The 23,589-nt window shown below is 36.6% G+C and overlaps 1 protein-coding gene across 1 annotated transcript in view; it reads left to right on the top strand.

Moving 5' to 3' along the window:
• Nucleotides 1-604: 604 nt before the first annotated feature.
• Nucleotides 605-23,589, top strand: part of LOC124165398 (parafibromin) — a 30,551-nt gene continuing 7,566 nt past the window's right edge. The window contains exons 1-9 of the mRNA XM_046542791.1: nucleotides 605-763; nucleotides 917-1,022; nucleotides 1,172-1,291; nucleotides 1,701-1,846; nucleotides 2,479-2,692; nucleotides 10,700-10,976; nucleotides 13,095-13,240; nucleotides 14,240-14,361; nucleotides 15,228-15,457. Coding sequence (XP_046398747.1) covers nucleotides 633-763; nucleotides 917-1,022; nucleotides 1,172-1,291; nucleotides 1,701-1,846; nucleotides 2,479-2,692; nucleotides 10,700-10,976; nucleotides 13,095-13,240; nucleotides 14,240-14,361; nucleotides 15,228-15,457 — 1,492 coding nt within the window. The 5' untranslated portion in view covers nucleotides 605-632. The remainder of the gene's footprint in view (nucleotides 764-916; nucleotides 1,023-1,171; nucleotides 1,292-1,700; nucleotides 1,847-2,478; nucleotides 2,693-10,699; nucleotides 10,977-13,094; nucleotides 13,241-14,239; nucleotides 14,362-15,227; nucleotides 15,458-23,589) is intronic.

Below are 23,589 nucleotides of genomic sequence, written 5' to 3' on the forward strand. Positions count from 1 at the left end.
CCAAAAATTGACGCGGCGACATAGCCCACAAGTTTTTATTTAACATGATAGTTATAAATGTGTTTATGACCGATTCGATACGTTGATTTCACAACTTGACCAATCTCAATTTATTCTTATTTTTTCAAAAAATCATAATATTCTGCTTGAATTTCTATTACAATCTTCTTTTACGGAAGAAGCCCTTGGTGTCTTATACTGATGTTTTATTTCCAATGGAAAAAATATAACCTCGGAAACTGGGTCAAGCCCTAGAAAAGTGTCGAAACGGTACTCAGGAAGGCCGTAGTTTTAAATATTTCAAAATAACAAAATTAAACCTTTGTAGAGGCTGATAATGGGGTGAAATTACCTCAGAGCATCCTTACTCTGAGGGAATTACAATTAATTGTTTACACGCAATAAAGATTCGCGATCTTTCGGGAAAGTCCATTCGAAAGACCGCCTAAAAGCTTCTATTGCTAAAAAATTTATTATGAATTTACAATTTGTTCTCACTAGCATTCAAAAACTAATTTTATTTTATTTTAGCGAATGCTTGCGAAATTTATTTAGATAAAAGAAATAATTGTCACCCGAAATCAGTTCTTTGACGCTATGACGTTCACAACTTGACTTCCGCCACAGGCAAGATGGCTGACCCGTTGAGTTTATTGAGGCAGTACAATGTCAACAAAAAGGAAATCATTGAAAGAGACAATCAAATTATATTTGGCGAGTTCTCATGGCCGAAAACGGTTAAAACGAATTACTTGATGTATGGGTAAGTATCTCCATGCGGTTTCTAGTATTAGCTATTACCCTAATGTTTTGCGTATGGCAGCAACGCATGCAGACGCATCTGTTTGTTTTGACTATTTTCCTATTTGTATCCTGTTGTCAATTTGCAATGACGGTTCAAATGCCTCATTTATAGGTCTGGGAAGGATGGTGGCTCAAAAGAATACTATACCCTTGAGTGTTTACTGTTTCTTCTCAAAAATGTTCACTTTACTCATCCTGTGTACGTTCGGCAAGCTGCTGTGAGTATTTCACTCTTTGCTATTGGCTATTGTTTTTGTGAAACTCCCTAGCCTCTTCTTATGCAATCTCGATGCCCGTTGATGGCATAAGACCTGAAATATTGCTTTCTCTGCTGCATATACTTGTTATTTTCCATGTACCATCATAGGCTGAAAACATACCTGGTGTACGACGACCAGATCGAAAAGACCTATTGGCATATCTCAATGGAGAAACTGCAGCATCTGCTAACATCGACAAGTCTGCGCCTCTTGAAATTCCCACACAGGTTTGTTGGTTGTTGACAAATAACTTAAGACCAATTAAGTATTTGGAACGATATGATATATGACTTTTAATGACTTAACGTCATAATTTTATGCCATTTCGAACTCTTTAAAACAATCCTTATGATTTATCGAAGTAAGTGTACGACAGAGTTTTAATTTATTGGAATTGTATTCTGGCATCTGACCATCACTGTTCATCAGTGTTAGCTGAAAGTTTTGACTTATGATTTGTAAGGGATTTATGTGGTTAACTTTATCCTAATGGATGGAAATGTATGGTTTTCATCATTTTATGATTTTCTGTTGAAATTTTTATTATGTGTTATTCAATAATTATAATTTAATATTTGATGTTCAAACAAGTTTTTAGTACTATAGAGGAAATTCTTATCTTGTTGATATCAATAGGTGAAACGTGTAGCTGAGGAAAGTCTGGAGTCTTTGGCTGCCAAGAAACCCCGTATTGAAGAAACCGAGGTACAGAAAGTGATGGAACAGTTGGCTGCAAGATTAGATGCTCCTAAAGAAGCATCTGTGACTGTTGACAATATCAAGTAAGTGATGTTTCTAACAAAATGTATGCAGCACACGTATTTCACCTTTAACACACATTAATTTCTTTTAATATATTTGGTTTGTATTTAAATATATGATTCTGTTCCTCTGTTTTTGATTTAGTCTAATAGCTTTTAGATAATCAGGTGGTGAAAATCTTAATAATTATACAATAATTGGATCGGCTTGTTAAAAGATAGTGCAGCATTGGGAGCGAGTAAAGTCAATGTGAGATGGTGTAAACTTTTTAGATAATTCTTACAAAATTCTCGTACAAATCAAGGTTGCATGGAACATAAATCATTACGTGTTATTGTCTAAACTTTAATTTGAACGAAAGAATGTATGCAAAAATTTGCTGTCTAATCACCCTATTGCAGGAATTCATAGACAGATTTTGAACATTGTCTAATTTAGTTCATTCACATGCTCTGTTCAGATCCACCCAAATCGTTCATGTATTTTGATATTAACTCGTGCAGGTTATTGTATTGTGTAGCCATGTCCTAAGGCTTTAATTTTCTGCTGAGGAATAATTTTAATCTCGCTTCTGATGTGGCTCAAATGCAATTATGTATTGGATATCATATTTTATTATTACACATGCTCACTGTTTCCATATCGTTTATAGATCCCTCTCTGAAGCCATGTCTGTGGAGAAAATTGCTGCCATCAAAGCCAAAAGATTGGCTAAGAAGCGCACAACTATCAAGGGTAATGATGACCTTGGTCTTGGATCAGATTTAAGGGCTATGCTTGATTTTGATGTGGATGTAACAAAGGACATCATGTCTCGAGAGAGGCAGTGGAGAACAAGGACTACAATTTTGCAAAGCACTGGGAAGGTAAGCTCTTCAGAAAATGTTAGCATTTTTCTCTTTTGGGGTAAATGCACGTATCCTCTGATTCTGGTCAATTTTCAATGTTTTGTCACTTATGGAATCATGGGAGTAATCACTAGAGGGAGTGGTGCAAATGTGGAAACCCTGTTTCAAATTATGTTATAACTAGCTTGTTTTCTAATGGAATTTTTCCAAATTCATGAAAAAAAAAATTCATAAAGATACTACCTTTTATAACTGCTTTTGGTTTTATGCTAAATTTATCAGTTACTTCGTAAAAATAATGGTAAGTTATAAATTGACACTTTGATTTGATTTTCAAAATGTGCTGGTAATGTGGACACCTTTGTATTCTGGCTATAATAGGTACTTCAGCAAAGTGAAATGTCAGATCATCTCCGTATTATTCGTTGAAATATCAACGCAACGGCTTAAAAAATAGCAATTTTCAATAAAATGTTCACTTGCAAAAGTCACAAATGTAGTTCTCATTTTCACAACTGGCGCACAAAGCATGTTCTTCTTTTCTCTTACAAAAATAATCACTTTCATCATGGATTGGACATCCCAATTTTCCCATTTAGTACTGGGCTTGGGGCCAATATTCTTTATCAGCTTCAGAAACTGGCGAAAAGGTGATGTAGTAGGCAGAACACATTTAGGTGAGGGAAATGTGGAAACGTTTCCAAATTTATCTCAGGGTTGTGCTTCCACATTACCAGGACCGGCATATTGAACTATGAAGCTAAAACTGTGCAACATTTTCCAGCTAGTAGATGTATTAATTACACCATATTGTAGCATGTTTTATGCGTAACAATAGCTTATATAGCACCATAGAGTAAGTATATTATAGAGGGCTCACGGCATAGGAGGAAATCGTATCGACAGTTTTAATTCTCAAAAAGCAGGAAGATGGCACGATAGTAGCTAGCCAGAGGCAAGAGGGTCTTTTTCTTCAAGGTCACCTCGCCTATCCCCTTTCCTTCCCGCTCCCCCTCTTCGAACTCTGTCAGTCCCCCTAGCATCGACGGAGAGGAAGATGATGTTTACATCGGCCTTAGAGAGCATAGGAGAAGGAGAGGCGGCGCACAGTGGCCAGGATCGCGAAAAAGTTGGACAAAAATCAGATTTTCGTTGGATGTCTTTGAAAATTGCTCTCTTCACGTTTTTTGGCATGCTACTTTCATTTCTGCAGTTATTTTCACGAAAAAAATATTATTTTAGGCGATACCTGGAACTTTAACTTATTATATGGCAAATCGTAACGCTAACTGCATAGACGAACGCAAATCATGATAAAACATGAAAATAAATGATAATTAATTATGAAGTATGAGTTAATGATCTTTGAAATTAGTCAATAAACAAAAAAGGCTAACAAGAGGGTTGTTGGGTTCATTGAATTACGTTAAAGAGGTGCGATTTCCAGATTTCGTGAGATTCTTCTGTATGGACTAAAGTAATTTTTAAATAAATGTCAAAATAGTATTTAAGAGACTCTTTTATTCTCATATAAGCATGGTTAATGATTTATAACTTTACGGATTATGTATTATAATTATTCATCATCAGATTCTTCCCAATCCCACCCATCCCTCTCTTCGCATTCGCTCGCAGAATTTTGAGACTCTAGCAAGACCAAGAGATCACGAACCTCCTGCGAAAGATCTTTAAGGCCCCGACATTTGTTCAGTCAGTTCCCAATGTGCTAATAAAAGGGTTCGATGTCAGGATCAGTCACCGGAAAATATCCTCATTCGTATGAATTCGAGATATTTTTCTCGCGTAATGCTCGCGGTATTTTATAATATCTTTATTGCGAGATTCCTGGGCCTCCTCCGATAGTTCTTCAATAGGAAGAAGAGCCGACTCGAATACATCTGCACCATGTATGCACTTCCTGTGTGCTCCGTGGGTGGCATGTAAAACCATCCATAATGTCTCACAAAATTTTACGCTGTATCTAAGCAGAACTTCTTAAATTTTACCGGATCAATCAATAATCCGCAAGACAGAGATCTCAAAATTGTTGAGAATTGAAAGATTAATTCTTCTCCTACTCCTGCAAATTACTTGACTTCAAGCAGCTTCGTTTTCCTAATTTTGGAGCGCGTAGTAACGTCAGTGAATTGTTTACTTGGCCTACCCCTTTGTATATCGGATGTACCTGTTAAAAAATTAGACTACTAGAACAATATCCCAGGGGACCCCATGTCACCATTAAAATACTAGGAAAATACGAACCCGAGGTGCTTGGAAGGTTGCGAAATACATAAGGGAAATCAACAATTTTGTTCAACCACTTGCCATTCCTCTAAAAAAAAGAGATTGATCGTGAACTAGCTCGCCATCTTCTCTCGTCGGAATAAAAAAATATCATGTTCACAAAATTAATAAGCTCAAGTTTTGCCTTTCATCTCCGTGTAATCTGAAACAACCCCCTAGATATGCATTCAAATTCCTTTTTCGAGCAACTATGGTTTTCTCTTTTTTCTCCAGCATTTTTCCGTGCAGTTCTCGCCGCGTAAATGTCCATGAAATTTTTGACAGTCAACAATAATTACACAGGTTTGTAAAAAGCTACACAGCAGTCCTCTTTCTACAAAGTTTAAATATAAAATAGAAGGGAAAATATGAAAAATAGTGCGTGACTCGTCTCAGACCAATTTAAAAAAACGGAAACTAGAAACGGAAATAAATGAAACATAGTATACCTGCTCAATAATCCTTATTTATGTGGTTGTCAGGAACTAATAAATTACTGAATCACATTTTTTTAGTTATCACATCACTATAACTTCTTTGTGAGATCACTGTTAAACACAAAAACTGTGGCCAAAATAGGACTTCTCAATTATTAATGGGTATGCGTTCACATCGACAGAAAAGGAGAAACTGAAGGGTACCAAAATGTTTTGACCGCTATTAGGACGGAGTTAAAAAGAAGAGCCATGGAAATGTGGCCATTCCCCCAGATAACTTGTAGGGGTAGGGTTGGACCCCGTAAAGAGAATGTGAAATGTTTAGATTTTGTGCGAAAATGCATGCTAGCGGCTATTCTTTACTCTCCGATCCCTCACCCCCAGGATTTTACTGCGAAAACGGACGTTTTATGGCACCGCGTAGCGGAGCCTTAGACCATCTTAACGGGGTATGTCCACGGGAACATCTAATATCTAATAAGAATATTTGTATAAATTTGTACTATTTCAAACTGCTCTAAAACATCAAGCCTTGCGCCGTTACTGAAGGGGTGGAGAAAATTCTGGTTGAAAATGACAAGAATGAAAAGTCTTTACCAAATGTTTGGCGATAAGTGACGTTTCATCCCAGTTTCCTGCACCTTCTACGTTCTTTCATTCTCATAAAAAAACTTCTGCCTGTTCGGCCAATGAAACTCAAGTGGCATGATTCACAATTGCCATGCTCAAGTGGCAATGCTGGATTGATGGATGGGTTCTATTTTGTCTTTGTTACGACACAGAGCTTCACCGAGAGTGCAAGGGTTGTAAAAAGAAACATTGAATATATTTTTGGGGAATTTGTTTGCAAGCCTGTTGGAAAGGTCTCCCACAAAAAATGACCGGCACCAATTTTTAGAATTCTCTGTGATGGGGGAAGGGAGCAAAGCTGTGAAATAGCTCGCGTTTTCAACTTTCTCTGAAGGATTTTAGTTTAAGTATTAAAGCTGTAGCCATTTGAAATTGCAATTGATTTCATTGTGGAAAGTTCACAATTGCAGTTGACTGCATTTAAAGGTAGATTGACCAATCTATGTAACATAGAATGAAAGGAGGATAACTTTTGGGAGGTTGGATGGCATCAGTAACTCGGAATGATTGTATCACCATAACAAGGGGTTCTGTATAAACCAAATTCATGTTTGTCATCAACTATGGATATGGAGAGATCGAGAAAGTTTATGTGCTTTTTGGATTCTATTTCTACTACGAAGGTATTATTAGGATGTCGAGGATTTAAAAGATTCAGAAAATTATCTAATTGTCTGACAATTCCGGTCCAGCGGCAAATGATGTAGTCAACATAGCGGTACCAGAAGATGTTACATGAGATAGAATTCCCGAATCAAATAATTGGCGTTTTGAATTGTCCGTAAATATTTCGGCTATTACAGGTGAAAGGGAATACCACATCGCAAGGCCGTCTGTTTGGTGATAAATATTCTTATTGTACAAAAAATAATTTTGGCTGGCAAGCTGTTCCATTAGACAATGAAGTTCACAAGACACACTGATTTTAATACTGTGGTCTCTCAATAAGTAACAAAGTTGTTTGTACAGGTACAGAAGTAAATAGATTTTTTACGTCAAATGAAACTAGCTTGGAGTTGGATGGTGACGTATGAGGTGTTGAAGTTTGTGTGGCAAAATGATGGGGCTATTAATATTATATGTTGGTGAAAAACCAGGCAATTGCCTAAAGATGATATTTAATTTAGGGGCTAATTTAAAAAATTACAGCAGGAAGATAAAGCTTTTTTAACACTTTTTTGGAATCTATCCGTTGGATCACGGGAGAGAATCACGAATGAGGTATCCTCCAACACATCATCACATTTGGCGATGCATGAGACCTTATTACGGATTAGCACACTGTAACTTTTTTCTGCTTTGGAAATAATAAAATCTTCTTCGTTTACCTTCTAATTGATTGATCAAAATCAACTTGGTTGTGATTAACTTTCATACGGTGAGATGTACTTGGATTAGCAAAGGTAATATAATTATATATATTGCACAATTTTATTTTCCTACATTCTCGCGCCGGAGGGCTACTTGTACGTCGACTCCGTCGAAATGTTTTTACATCAGATGGAAGTTTTTCAACCTTCTGTAAACACATCACTAGTTTTTACTCGTCGGGACATAAGTCCCCAACAATGGAGGAAAATGAGGGTTACACCTCGGGAAAATCATTGATAGATGATATTTCAGCCACTCAGAGGAAGTACCTCCGCAAAGGCTCGTCAACAGGTCGGTTGCAGTTCGAAGTTTGGACTTAAAACTTTATGTTGCCTAATCTCTGCCTTCTCTTCGGGTTTCCACCGCGTCCGTTGCCTTTTGGCGAGAACAGTATCGACAAAAGCCAACGGACGCGGTGGAAACCCGAGGAGAATGCAGAGATAATCTGATCAACGCCGCGAAAATCTTCGAACCTACTTTATGTTGCATGATTATAACAAATCCTGTATTAGTGTTGAAAATCTGTATTTAAATGAATAACTTGTTATCAAAGACAAAAAAATAGGTTTTGGACTGTTAAAATGTGTACGAAAAGCAATCAATATCTAATATACATAGAATCAAATGTTTTATAACAATTAATGAATGGATAACTCAAGATTCTAACGCGATAACATATTTTAGCCTATGGATTAGGATTCCCCATGAGGCCTACGAAGCAAATTTTGCTTGCAGTTTCGATACAAAAAACTGCATAATAGGAGGTTTAATTCCGAAAAAGGGGAGGGCGGATAGTTTTGAATCGCCATATTTTTCTAGTGCCGCAGCATATTACAATTGGAATATGCCAAAAATACTCCATTCGATATTGCTATATAAATACTCACCGCGTAAAATGTATCTTTGTATATTTTGTTTTTCGGCCCCTGGGAGAAGGGATTCATTCATATAATGAGGCAAGAATTTAAGCAATGAGTGAACCCGGGCCCAATTGCAGCCGCTATTTGTTTTACTTTTAAGTACCTCAACTAAATGCTAACGCTTAAAACAAAACTTTCCTCAAACGACAATGCTTCTTGTTATTGACGAGACGACGATTATCACAACTATGATCAGAATAAGGTCTCAAGGAAAGACAAAAACATGCATTAGATGATCCCCGGCCCCATACGTTAGACCTGAAGTAGAAAACTGTGACAGCCGAAAGAAACCTTTCCATTTTCGACGTGGTAACAAAATAGGCCATTACTCATCCCGCTATCGAGCAAACAAATCAAGGTCACCGACCACCCCTATTCCCAAAAATGCTACTGCTGATCCATACCTCTTTGTGTTCGTTTGCAGCTGCGCGCTTAAGAATTCATTACCAAATACTTTTAAGCTTTAGTTACCAACTGTGGTGAAGAGGCTATGACCGTTAGCGAAAGGCAAACAGTGCATTGTTGTTCAATGTAGAGATCCAATCTCGCATTCCCTTTTTATTGTAATATTCCGGCACTTGGTGTTGTAAATAGCATTTACACTTCACCAAAGTGAGGTATTTCCTATTTGAAGTTCTGAAGCACACTACGCGAAATGTATTTCATCCGATATGTTGATCGTTCAACGATGCGATGACCATCAATAAGATTTATATTGTCTCTTGAAGCGAAAAGATCTTACCTCACGGAAAATCTCTTCCTCGTCAAAACAAAACCCTCGCCTCGCCAACCTATCTGATGGCAAAACGAACTCTTTTAGGAGGCGGGAGCTTTCTGAGTAGACCCAGGCCAGTAGGGAAAGCCTGACGAGGTGCGGCCATTAAAAATGCATAACTCCCCTTGTAATTGAGATAAAGTTACAATTCTTTCACCAAAAATAAATTTATAGTTTTGTCCAAATTTCATACGCAGCATATATGGACCTATATCGTAAGATACGAAAGTTAGCAGGCGATTGATTTTTACCCTGCAAAATTCCAGATTTTTCGTCCGAAAGATATATAAACACACATAACAACGTTGAAACTGAGTTATGAACAAATTAAAGTTTACTAGTATGGAAAAAAATGTGATATGAACATTTCCTGCAAGTTTCAACTTTATACTAACAACAGTCTGCCGGAAAATGGATTAGGATTATAACCTCGGAAAAGTGAAGTAACTAGCCAAAATTCGTGAAAATATTTTTTATAACAATTGTTATAAACAAAATCGAATAATTAACGTCTCCACTTAACGTAGCAACCCTTTCTGCTTCAGAATATATTTTTAGACTTGTGGAACGAGCAAATTAAAAAAATTGCCAAAATTCTTCTAGTGACATCTGGTTAATCGCTCTAGAACTACACCAAAAACGTATACGATTTTTGTACGTGTGGTGAGCTCTCTATATATACTTACTCTATGATAGCACTAAGAAATAGCTTGGTGGACTAGATGATTAAATTAAACTTAAAAACTTACCTCAAAATTTTTACCAGTAAAGAGAAACTTGGAACATGTATTTCACAGACACAATAAACCATGAGTTGACTGTCACCGCTCCTACAGGCTTACTAAAGAAGCAGACCAAGAAGTTGATGCGGTCACCGCTTGCCTACAGTACATCCCAAGCCCTAAAGGTTATGCTTCCACATTACCAACAACTTTCCACATTTGCACCAGTCCCTCTATGACAATGTTGAATGATTTTTTTGTGAAAGCCCCTTATAATATAGCCTTATGAATGTTCTGCAATCATATGGAATTGTCTCAAATAAGGTATGAATTGGTTCCACAAGGCTGCTTGTTCCATTAGCATTGGAATGCTTTGACTCCACAGAATTTTAAGTATTTGGATCAGTAGTATTTATTTTTAATCGAATCAGGCATTCTATATTATATATAAAGTCTGCTGTGATAATTTTAGTAAAAAAAATTCCTTCACCTGTGTAAGGCCACTGAATTGTTCATACTATGTTTTGCATGGATTATTTAATGCAAATGATGTACTTAACATTTTCAACAACAATGTTTTAATTCAGAATTAATTAATTGTTTGAGGCGTAACTTGGTGAAAGCTATTCATTATTAAAATTAAAAACAACTCTGTGCTTTCACATTAATATACATATTAATGTGGAAGCACAAAGTTCTTCTTTTTAATTTAAATCAGAATTAATGTAATACTTTCTTCTATCTTCATCAACCAATGAATTTAACTATAGTGTAATATTGAGTGCATAACATTAATTTAACTAATGATGACTATATGAGGTCTCACTCCATTCTAGCTTGCCATATATGCACAAAAATAATTCTACTGTCTATCTCTTTTCTTCCAGACTTTTGGGAAGAATATATTTGCCATCCTGCAGTCAATAAAGGCAAGGGAAGAAGGCCGAGGCGATGGTCGCGGTGGTCCTCGGCCCCCTATGCCTTCAAATGGTCTCCCATCTGCCCCTATAATGACTCCATCATCTGTACCATCAGCCTCTGGTTTCACGTCCTCCTCTGCCTTTGGTAGCTTAAGCAATCAAAATGGCACACCTGTCAGGTCAACCCCACAACCTGCTGTTTACAACCGTTACGATCAGGAAAGGTTCATCCGAGGGAAAGAAGGTATGGAAGAAGAAATAAATTTTTCATTTTTTTTTAATAATTATGAATGATTTAATTACTAAGTCATTTGCGATTGTTATTTATTGGAAGTCGTGTCCTATAGGATAGCATATGGCAAAGTTAGTTGAATCTTTGGCGTACATTGTATTTAATACAGGTACATATGTACATGGAATATTATTTTCCCCCAACAGGTATGACATTGTGAAATAATATGTTCATAAAACAATCAAATTTTAAGCATCTACTCATGTCTCATTTATTTCACAAAATGGTTGCTGATACGTAATTTGCGTAATTAGTCGGAAGTAATGATTAGATTCCGAAGGATGTGTTAGCTAGGTTTAAATTGTAATGGAAACTTAATGGCTTTTGTGAGAATTTAGTCTCATAAAGTAAGGAATACCACAGACTGAAAGAATTAGTGGAATCACTTTCTCATCACCAATTCAATTTTAGCTTTGACTTCGGAAAAAAGTTGTAATATTAGTATGTATATGTTTTACATTTACGTGTAATTACAATACGTTCGGTATAAAGTTGCCATATGTAATTGAATTGGTAAAGAGAAAGTGATTCCACTAATTCTTTCAGTCTGTGGTATTCCTTACATTATGAGAGTAAATGATCAGGAAAGCCATTATTGTTATTCAATGTCAGCACAGAAGATTTTTTTTAATTTGTGTATTTGTCTATAGTAGTAATAGTTTGTTCTGAATTAGTGGGGAAGTTAGTAAAACTACCAAAGCAAATAGTGGATAAACTGCTCAAAAAAATAATCATCTAAAGTCATACACAGTACACTCCCGATTATCTGGGTTAATGATGGAGAGAGGCAGCATGAGTAATCAGAAAACACGGATAATCCAAACTTAACTTTTATTTCTTGTAATTTTCATCATTTACGTAAATCAATCAATCAATTATTGCCTATGCACATTATCTATTATTATAGATTGCTTTCCGAAATCATTAAGAGCTTTCTCTGCCCGGCTACGATCTTTTTCGCAGTGATAACGTGATTGTACTCGTATTCCTACTGCTGCATACAATATCTGGTTTCCGAAAACCATGCACCCGTGGCTGCGAGGTCACAGATTTAGAAAAGTGGTTTGCATGAATGCTTCAAAACCACTGCGCGATGGCGGACCCTACACCGACAGGCACCATGCCGAGTAGTCACGTCTTGCCCAAGTTGCCCCGGCTGCAACTGCTGCGGGATGCGGATCCGTAATCACGGAGCCCTATTCCGCACCGCGATGCTTGGAAAAGTGGAGCACGGAACTCCCATGAAGACAATGGGCGCACAAATACGCCATCACGCTGTAGGGGTTATAGGAAACCAGGACTTAAGGCAAATTATCTACTTAGGCGAGTGCCTGACTATGACTCATGCTATCTCTACTTCCACTTTCCCTGCTGCTTTGACTTCTACTATTCCATTCCAGTTTGGCCTTGACTGGTAACGGTGTAAATATGCCCAAGTGCAGCAAAATCTCTGGTTCCCTTGGGCCATATTCAACCGTAGGCGAGGCCGTGGCAATAAATGCACATTTCCGATATGAAATATATAATTAAATATCATAAGTAACATTTCTCTGAATTTACGAATGATTAACCATTGAAGAATCTTCTAAAATTTATCATGAGTTTTTTCCCCACCACTGATCATTGTCTACAATGCTAGAGCAGACGTCCAAGTAAATTTGAAACATACCTTGTCAACAATTAGATAAAATAATTCCACTTTAAAAAGGGGATTCTAATGGAAATAATTAGCCTGGTGTAGCATTGTATTTAAAAAATGCAAATATCTAGGTGCTTTTGTGTCCGATTTTTATACTTTTTATAAAAATATCGCAAGAAACTTTGAAGGACCATGAACTCACGCACGGATAATCCGTAACCCAGATAAACCACAGCCGAATAATCGGGAATCTGCTGTATATATGAGGAAATAGCAAATTTGATATTTTGCTAGTCAATTGCTTTCTTTATATTTAATTTGAATCCTGAGTATTAAATTATTGCGTTAATTGACCACCTTATTTGACTATTTGTGGCTTCATTAAATTATATTGTTATATTTACCATGCTCTTTGGTGTTATTTCTTACAGAAACGGAAGGTTTCAAAATTGACACCATGGGAACATATCACGGAATGACCCTTAAATCCGTGACTGAAGGAAGTCAACCTAAGAAGGCAATCCCCCCTCCTTCTTCACTTTCTACACCAGCTCTTCAACCTTCAGCCAGTACACAGGTGAAATCATTATCATTGTGTGTCATTATTAATAAAGGTGCCAAAGTGGATGTTGTGGAGCTGTTCTCTCATGTAATGCAGAATGTAGTTTTCCACTTTCATGAAGCAATTTATTAGGGCGACTAGTTTAGGTACAATTTATTATTTTCAAGTCTCTTGGGAAAGACTCAGAAATAATTCAGTTTGTCAAAACTAGTTGTCGTTAAATTGTTCTGTAAAAGTTGAATATCATTCTGCTTGTCATACTTTTCAAAGAAGTTAACATCTTGGAGGCAAAAATTAAAATTGCAGAATAGTATATGCTATCTTCTTTTAACCTTAGCATTATAATTTATGGAAATTTTACTAAATGTAATGCTCATCAAACGCAAATGATATGAGCCCCAGAAACAGCCTCTCACAATGATTATTTGGTTTTTACGGGATCTGAAGTAATTTTTGGGTTGGCAAAATTCGCAATCTCACCTTTGCCACTGAACTTAAAACAGCAGTATTAGATCCCATTTCAGCTCAAAACCATTATCCCCCTCCTCACTTCTTCAAGTTCTTCCACAGCGACTTACATAGCCTTTGATCAGCAGCAGGCCTGCGAGCGTTTATTATCCTTTAAGGGGCAGAGCTAGGCTGCATTGTTCATTGGCATCAACATAGGACTTCTTTACCTCCAGGATGATAACTTCTTTTAACAGTTGTGTACCTCTATTCTTATAAGTGTAGCAATATGAAATTGGTCTTAATTTTTTCTATACGGGTTGGGTGTAATGCCTGCTTATGGTAGTAATGGAAAGGGTGATAGCCTAGAGGCTTGTTGTGATCACCTGTGAAAAGAACTGGCACCCATATCCTTAATGTATGAAATTCACACATCCATGGCTTATTCCAGGATGAGCTCTATCCTCACCTAACCAGCTAAACTTTGAGTTGAATCACTCTCTGATGGTAGTAAATATACTGCAGTGCGATGTTGTTCTATCAATTACAATTTTACTAATTTCACAGCTTCGAGGAGTTGGCCCTCCACAAGTGAAGAGAACATCTAGAACTCCCATTATTATCATTCCGGCAGCTAATACTTCTCTCATTACAATGTATAATGCAAAGGACATACTTCAAGATCTCAGGTGAGATATCTTTTTCTCAAATGAATAAGATATTAATGGTTTTGATGACTAATGTGAAAGCTTTCGTTTATTGGAAAAGATGTCATGCTAGCCACACTTCTAGAACATCTGAGAACCAAATATGTAGGTTGCCAAGTAACTTAATAGAAATATATTAAATTGAAACTTAAAAAAGCAGTAGATTTCATTGGGTATCGAAAGTCATTGATACATTGGTGAAAACAACTAATAAGTCTGGAAAAATCAACGTTGCTGTAAAACATAAATACAGTCGGATCCGGATTTAACGTCTTCACATTTAACGTTTTTCCGCATTTTGTGTTTTTTTTTTGCTTTTAAGTTGATGTATATTATAATATTCTTAAAATATTTCATTAAAACAGTTGTCATCCTCTTATAACTTAATTTTACTACCCATTTTTTTAGCTGATTCCTGAAAAGTATTATCCAACCTTCATTGGGCAGAGAAAATTTAATCAATGAATTTTTTGCTGCATGCAGCACCTTTTAGTTACTTAAAATAATTTTTTTTATTCATAAAAAGCCATTCCAACCCTCACAGACCCTAAAACCTGAAAAAAATGGCAGGTCCTCATTTTGTGTTTTAAATTTTGTTCCCCCTGTAAAACGTGAAATCAGGATTCTACTGTATCTGTCTTTTCACTTACTCGTTGGGATATCTTTAAAATTTAAACATCCCATCCCCAAAAGGTTATTCAGATGATTTGTGGCTTTAATAACTCATTTTATATTGTTAGGTCCTAATTTGTGTGAGGTATAACATTTTTAACTGCTCCTTATCACATTTATTGAATTTTTTTAATTTGAATGAATTTTTTCCTGATGACTTCTTTGTGCTTCATCAGGTTCGTGAGCACGGAGGAGAAGAAAGCGCAAGGGGCAAAGAGAGATAACGAAATATTGTTGCAGCGTCGTAAAGAAGGTTCCACAACGGTGCCGTATCGAGTCATTGATAATCCACAGAAGCTCAGCCCAGCTGATTGGGACCGGGTGGTAGCGGTCTTCGTCATGGGACCTGCTTGGCAGTTTAAGGGCTGGCCTTGGGACGGCAATCCAGTCATAATTTTTTCCAAAAGTAAGTTATGAGGTCCTTTGTTTCTTTTCACGAGTATTTTAACTAGGGATGGGAAGTTCAAATAGTCGAATCACCGAATACCTCAAATAATGAGTTTTTTACACTATTCGATATTCGATGACACAATGTTATCAATTATTCTAATTTCGAGTAAACAGCTCAGATCATCCGTGATTCTAATTAAATTCATTGACAATGGTTGGGTCATACATTAACTTTTGCACATAGGTTATTTTATTCTTGAATAATATTTTTATGAAAACTTATCATTAAGCATATAAATTTGTATTATGCCGATGACTCCACGAGAACAACATTAAGAAGAATTTATGCATACTTTCAAATGCACACGAGATTAGATTTTCCTTTTACGGCACCCTGTCATATGACATAATTTTCCATATTCTAATTTTAAAGTAATTTTCAGTTCTTTTTTTAAAGTTTGCAATAAATGCTATAAAGCATTACAAGTAATATAAACTTCAATATACACATAATAAAAAAACAATAGAATTGCAGTGCTCCGTGCGCGCAAGTTGGATGTAATTGTGGGTGACTGTTGCATCAGTATTAAGGAGCCGTATTGAAGTAGAATGACTTGCAAATTGTTCAGGATTTTTTATTGCACAGTTGAGGACCACAAATCCGGAAAGATTGAGACCAAAGGGTTTCTGGATTTCTGGTTTTTATGATATATTTTGTAAATTAATTTGTAAATACATTCAGGCTCTTGAGCTCAATATTTAAAACCCTATGTGCCCCTGCCAAGATTTTTAGTGTATGTTCATAGCGTGTGCTAACTTCCTACTCGTCCAAGAACAAGGCTCGAAGAGTGGTGCCTCGAGGTGGCAAGTCGAAACACTACGCAGAGGAATTTTCAAACGTTCCGGATTTCTGGTTTTCCGAGTTTCTGGATTCTGGATTTGAGGTCCTTAACTGTAATTATCATTATTGGTTGAAAAAATGCATATGCAGTATTCAGTAACGTAGTGTTTGATATTCCAGTGAGGTATTCGGAAAAAAATAAGGTATTCAATAGTCAAATTCGAGAGAAATGCTATTCGACCCATCTCTAATTTTAATTTATTACCTTTTCCCTAATAAGATACCGTATATCTCCGAATATAGTCCCCCCTTTTTTTCCAAAAATGGCCGCGGAAAAGTAAGGGGGGGACTATAATCGAGTGTAATCCAGTTTAGCCTTCCTAAAGGTGACCATAAAGTTATAAATAACGGCATTATGGCTAATGTTCTCGTAGTCTTTCTATTTGAGTACATTTATGAGGATTATAATCGGAGATATTAGTAAATACTGCCACGTTTTACCGGAAATTAAGAAAATTTTTACCACAAATGTTGTACAGATACGATTATTCCGATTCAAATAGCATATCGAATATGCGTTTTCATGGGATCCATCGGGTAGCCGCTAATTTTTCTTGGAAAAGTATTGTTAGAATAATTCAATCGACACTGATCACTTAATGACGCAAAACAGTAAATAATTAAAATGAAAACTAAACACACACTATCACACTAAGTATAAGTACCCGTCGCTCATTTAATAATTACACGATTTAAATAATTGCAAAAAATAAACTGATTAAGTGAACCTTTCGTGACGATTTAGCATTTCATTGCGTCCGTAGCTACTATACGTCCATGTGCCCGTGCGGTTCGTGTTTTTGCAACCACTGCCTTATTACCGCTTTCGCAGGACAAGAATGCGCAATAGGTGATGCATTTGTTTCTGAAAAGGCGCAATAATCGACGACTTTAAACCAGAAGCGCCGGCATTACTGCATTTGATCGAAATACAGCGACTCAGCATCGAAAGTGTGATCAATTTATTGAGGAATATCTTCAATTCGCCAGGGTAAGTAGGATCGATAAATTACGTCGCATAACGTTTCGCAATTATTTCAGCGATATTTTCTTTATTCAAAATAATTTTACGTTCAACAGTGAGGTGATGGATCAAGTAGAAAGATGAGGATCAATCCTGCGGCAGATTAGAGGCCATCAAAGACGGAGTTTCGATGCCAATTTGAAAATAGCCGTTGCAGAATACGCCGTAAATCATAGTATTCACAGCGCTTGCAAAGCGCTAATACATCGCGGAAGTCATTTCGGGGGTCTCGATGCGGCAGATTCAAAGAATTAGAGGAAAATATCGTCGAATTTGTGCGCAAATGCAGAGCAGAAGCTCTTTGTGTAACTTATGCAATGATTCGCGACGAGGCATTGAAAATTGATATAATTTTTTTCAGTTTTAATGTTTGTTGGAAAAAGTTTATTTCTTAATTTTATTACTTTGATATTTGTAAGTCCTGTAGTTTAATTATTTTGCTTAGCAGGCATTTGATGGCAATATTTTTATAATATTTATAATTTATTTAACACAATTTTATTTAGATTTCCTAAATTCTTCAGGTCACTTGGATTTGTGATGACTTGATGGGTGTGTTACACTGGATCTAAGGAAGTTTCAGGGCCAAATGCAATACTGTGTATGGGCTTTAAGTTAAAGCTTATATATTGACATTGTCTGTAGTCATTTGGAAATCAAAAATATTAATAATTTGTGAAGGTTTAAAAAATACAATAGCCTTGGATACTTAAAAAATTTTCTCATTTCTTCATTACATCTGGTTAAGGAACTATAAATTACTGATGCATATGCAATGGATCACAACATGTTTTAGGTATTGTTATTTTGTTGTGATGGAAAATATGTGAACAGATTTGTTCTTAATCTTCACAAAAAAATAATAGTTTTTATCAACTCTAGAATCTTAACTTGCTAACTACAGAAAAATTTCCTTCCTTTGCATTTAAAATTTTTTCCCAAAACTGAGGTCTCAAAATTGGGGGGGGGGACTATATTCAGAGGGGGACTATATTCGGAGATATACGGTATTTAATAAGAAGACGGAACAACCTTATAGGCCACATCTTGAGACATGATGGCCTGATGAAGACAATCGTCGAAGGACAGGTGGAAGGCAAGAATGGAAAAGGAAGACCTCGAACAAAATATATGGAACAAGTAAAGAGAGATGTGAAAGAGAAGAAATACGTAGGAGTGAAAAGATTAGCTGATAGGAGAACTGAGTGGAGAGCTGCGTCAAACCAATCCTAGGATTGTTGACCAGTGATGACCTTTTCCCTGTATGTGCTGATTTCTGAAAAGCGCCCATCCATGGCTGCATGAGGCACTTCAGTGTGATCACATGCCAGTTGCCTTCATGGGAGCTCTGTCAGCACTCCCACTCAATTGTGAATTCTGTCTACTGTGAAAAATCATGGAAAGCCTTGAGTTTTGTCATATAACCTTTAAATATTCCCTCAAATGTGATTGTAGAACCATGATTGACAAATCAAAAGAAAAATCAGTATGTCAATCATGTTTCAAGGTCACACTGTCCGCAACAGACCCTGTCCACGCATTTATCTGTACACGTACATATACATCTGTATATTCGAAGCACAAATGTTGGTCCGTAAGTAGTGATGGGTCGATTCCAAATTTTTATCGATTCCGATCCCGATTCCGATTCTGACATTTCGATTCCGATTCTACCGATTCCATCGATTCTGACACCATAGGCTCCAAGAAAAATAGGCAACAAGACCACCACTTAAAAAATGTTACTCTGTGAAAGAATCAGTTGACAAAAGCATCTCACATATCATCGCTATGTAATTAAAATGTAATAGCTAAATTTCAAAACAGAACATACCTGAAAAGTGGTGTTACCTCATAGGTATTACTTTAGAATATTAGCACTCATGTTTAAATTTAAAATAAAAGTATCTCCTTTAATATCTATCTTATATTGGAAATATCTTATAATTATCATCATTGTCTCACAAATTTAGTCTGCATTTGCTCCTTTGGAATATAATAGGGATGTGCAAGCAGCACTTTTTGATCTCGAGTTGAGTTGAAAATTACTCGCGAGTATCGAGTCGAGTATGATAATTTCTGAATCAGGCATTACAGCAATGCATACTACAATATATTCTACTCCAATTTTCTGTGATGAATGTCTAGCCTAATGTAAGAAGGAAAATATAATGAGGATCGTTGATGGTTATTGTCAGAAGTAAGAGATGAATGAAAATTAATGTGTCTTCAATAGTTCCATTGGCACAATTGAAATTAATTAACTCCAAGTAATATGTCGACCATATATATGTATCCTAACTAAAAGGGAGAGCCCTGAGTACAGTCATTTTCGCAGCCATAATAAAGATTACATACTACGTATATGAATCATGTAATATTTGGCCCTTTCAAATTCCCAAGCAGAAAAATCAATTATTCTACATGCTAAGCCAGCAGGTTTTGACGTCTCCATGTTACTGTATTACTGCCTGCAGAAAATTGCCTTTTGGTACACACTTGTGTGACTGGGCAAGTACTTTCCTACCAAAATTGCAAGATTTTGGAAACATTGGAATTTTTATTAAAAATTATATCAACAATTTTTATGGATCTTGAATCTTCATGGAATTCAAGTGGACGAAGCGAACGAACTATAGAACTAAGCTTTACCTTTGTAGAGACAAAACATATCCTATACATCTCATGTCATTTAATCAACCTTAAAAACTCTTGTTTTTTTAAGTTCAAGAAAGAAACTAAACGCTACAAATGAATATCACATCGGACGGACGCAGTAATAAAAAAGGCTAAAAGAGCCTTGTGATGTGAAAACTCCCCTTTCCACGCGACTCACCTCGGCGAAGATGGAAAGGGAAAAAGGGTATCGGTTGTTGACTTTCACGGAAACAGTTCATTTTTCTTTCTCTTAAGCATGCCGCCTTAATCTCTTCACTTTACTTCAATACCCGAGCCATATTTCTTATGCGCGGGATGGTTTCGAAAAATATCCAATCCTTAGTATTTTCACTCGAGTAATGCGCTAAATGGTCAAGTCGATCTATACATAATCCTTTTTAACATCCTCAGTTTAGTGTTTTAAGTCAATGAAGACGATTATCCATGCTTCAAATGACGATTTTCAAGACTACCGTTTTAAAAAACTTGAAAAATCGGCCTGTTACCGAGCCTCAGAGTTCCGCAGCGTGTAGCTCAGCCTTGACGCGCGATTGAAAAAATCGCTCTTATTTCCTTTGTCGCAAACTTTTTTTTCCAAGATTTCTACTTAGTACTCTTTAGAATCCCCTACTTTTTATTGTGGTTCAAATTTTCCTAGTTATATTTTTCGTAAACGAAAGATAATGTCTAATTTATGTAAAATTTCACGAGAAAAACGGGTCGGCCATTTTGCGTTGTAAAACAAGACGGATGTGAGCCAAAATCTTCAAAAGTCATGGAAAGTATAGGCAAAGCACCAAGTCAAAGGAATATTCCGTTTTTTATTCCATAAAACTTATACCAACGCAACACCACCTGGATAAATTCAAATATTTTTCGAGGAAAAATGATATCTCGCGTGGCATTGAAAAATTGGTCATGTTTGGGCCACTGTATCTCACTAAAGGGTCGTATTTATGTAAAATGGCATATAAATCTATATCTGGTAATGATTTATGAGTATTTACGCTAATTTTCAAGTCTCTATCCCCAAAAAGGTCACTTTGGACTTTATTCCAGCTTTTTCCGATTTCGGACCAGTGTGCGCCGGGTCGGAAGGCGATCGGCCGCTGCGGCTGGCGTAAAGGTATTCGGCGCCCACGTCGACAACTATAGTGTATTCGGCAAACTGAAACTACCAGGAAAAGGCAATAGAATGACTCTTCAGCTTTAAAAACTGTATTATTACACGAGTTTCATGATAGCGTTTACTGTCGGCAGATTGCTGGACTTACTAGCCGCGAAAGCTCTGTAACCGTAACTACTCGACTCGACATTCGTAATGCTACTCGAAACGCACGAATCGAGTACCAACTACTCGACTCTAATCGAAATTTCGAGTACTCGCACATCCCTAGAAGATGGTTTTGTTATTACGATTACATGGCGCAAAAATTTAAATGACTGTTGGAAACGCGGTCGTATATAAATTTTACTTTCAAGTACTACTGGAATCGGAATCGATTTTTCACCTTGGCAAGTACTCATTTTCGATTCCGGTTCTTGGCTGAGAATCGAGGAATCGAAGAATCGAGGAATCGAACCGACCCATCACTATCCGTAAGCCATGACAACAATTGACTTAAAGCCTGTGATCGGAAGACCGGTAACTAAAGTGTTCATTAACCCTTGCGACAATTCAGACACTTCTTCACTTCCCTGTCACCCTGATCCCTCCATTTTCCCATTCAAAACCTTTAGCCGTTCCTGAATTTTGCTAATGAAAGGTAACAGTAGTAGAGATAGCACTTCCATTGCTGCATTTTCATTCACGACGTCTGTCATGTTTGTTACATTTTTAGAAGAGATGGGTCAAATAGCATTTTTCTCAAATTTGAATGTCGAATACGAAAACATAATTTTTTCTCGAATACCTCACTCAAATATCGAATATGTACTGCCTTACTGAATATGCATTTTTTCACCAGTTTTAAATATAAATGGCAATAAAAATAAAAAAATACCGAACTCTTTTGAAGTCATTCTACTTCAATACATCTCTTAAATCCTAAGGCAACTGTCATCCATGATTACATCAAACTTGCACACATGTGAGCACCGCAATTCTTTTGTTTTTTTGCATGCATATTGAAGGTTATATTCACGTATTATATGCTTAACTTAAATTACATAAAGAATTGACAATTGCTTAAAAGATAGAATATGTAAATTTTGTCATGTAACAGGGTGTTGTAAAAAGAAAAGCCAATCTTGCATGCACTTGAAGGAATACATCCATTCTTCTTAATATTGTTCTTGTAGAGTCATCAGCGTTATGGATGATTTAATGATTATTTCAGTGATAAGTTTTTGTAGAAATTGTATTAAAGACCTGAACTAACCTAATTTGCAATCCTTCATATAAGACCCAACCCATTGTCAACGGATTGAATAAGAATCACGGACGATCTGCGCTGTGTATTTGAAATTCGAATAATTGATAAATTTGTGCCATCGAATATTGAATAGTGTAAAAAGCTCATTATTCAAGGTATTCGGTTATTCGACTAATCGAAGGTCCCATCCTTAATTTTTAGTTTACGAGTGGTCGATAATTATTACCTGATCAATATTTCTGTCTAAAATGGATTATCATCAGACTGTGAAAACCGGGAAAAGCACGTGAATTTTAAAATTTGGCTCGAGTAGGAACCCTGTCTGTGTTTCTGCTTTGTAAGGATGGCTTGATCGTGCTGGATCATCATGAAACCCCATCGTGCAACACTTGGATCATGGGCAATAGGGTAGTTTCCTTCATCAAAGAAAACGAAATGCATTGATTGCGATTCGTTACCCACCATTAGTGTATTCATAATATACAAATTATTTGGTTTTAGAAATCCCAGTTTAGGCGAATAGCAACGGTCAATTTTAACCTCATTCGAAAAAGGCCAGATTGGCGCCCATGCAATTCCACTCCACGTGACATCACAGGGACCTAGTTTCTATATGAGTAGATAGGAATTTTACATTGTCTGAGATTACCAATGCATGCATGAGGCACAGAGCTCAGGGAAACATCTCTTAATAATCACACATTAAAAATACCTAAGTTCGGAAAGTTTCCTTCGTTTGATAGGGGAATAATAATCGTTATTTAAGCCAAGGGCTACCTGCTACCATGGTACTCAGCTACCTGCTAGCATCCTGCATCGTATCAGTGCTCAAGCCTCACCCCAAGGTCACCTCACACTCTGACAGTTGGAACCAGAAATACGTCACACGGACTTTTCCCATCATTCCTACTTAGCCGTCGCATTTTCGCGCGCTTGAAATTTTTCGCTTTTCGTTTAATTGCGAAAAATTGATATCGTCTTTCTAAAATCTAAGAGCGTGAAATGCGTACTCCAGGAGTAATATTCTTTCTTTTTCGGCAATAAAAAAATAATAGGAAACCACCCTATTAGAGCCCCAAATGGCTGTGAGGCAATGTCTAAAAATGTAGTTTTCTATATTGCTCAGTGATTTGATGCATCCTTGCAAACCACTTCCCCAGATCTCTGATCACACCTCTGTGCATCATGTA

Source organism: Ischnura elegans, chromosome 9, assembly GCF_921293095.1.
Source record: "Ischnura elegans chromosome 9, ioIscEleg1.1, whole genome shotgun sequence".
Taxonomy (NCBI): Eukaryota; Metazoa; Arthropoda; class Insecta; order Odonata; family Coenagrionidae; genus Ischnura; species Ischnura elegans.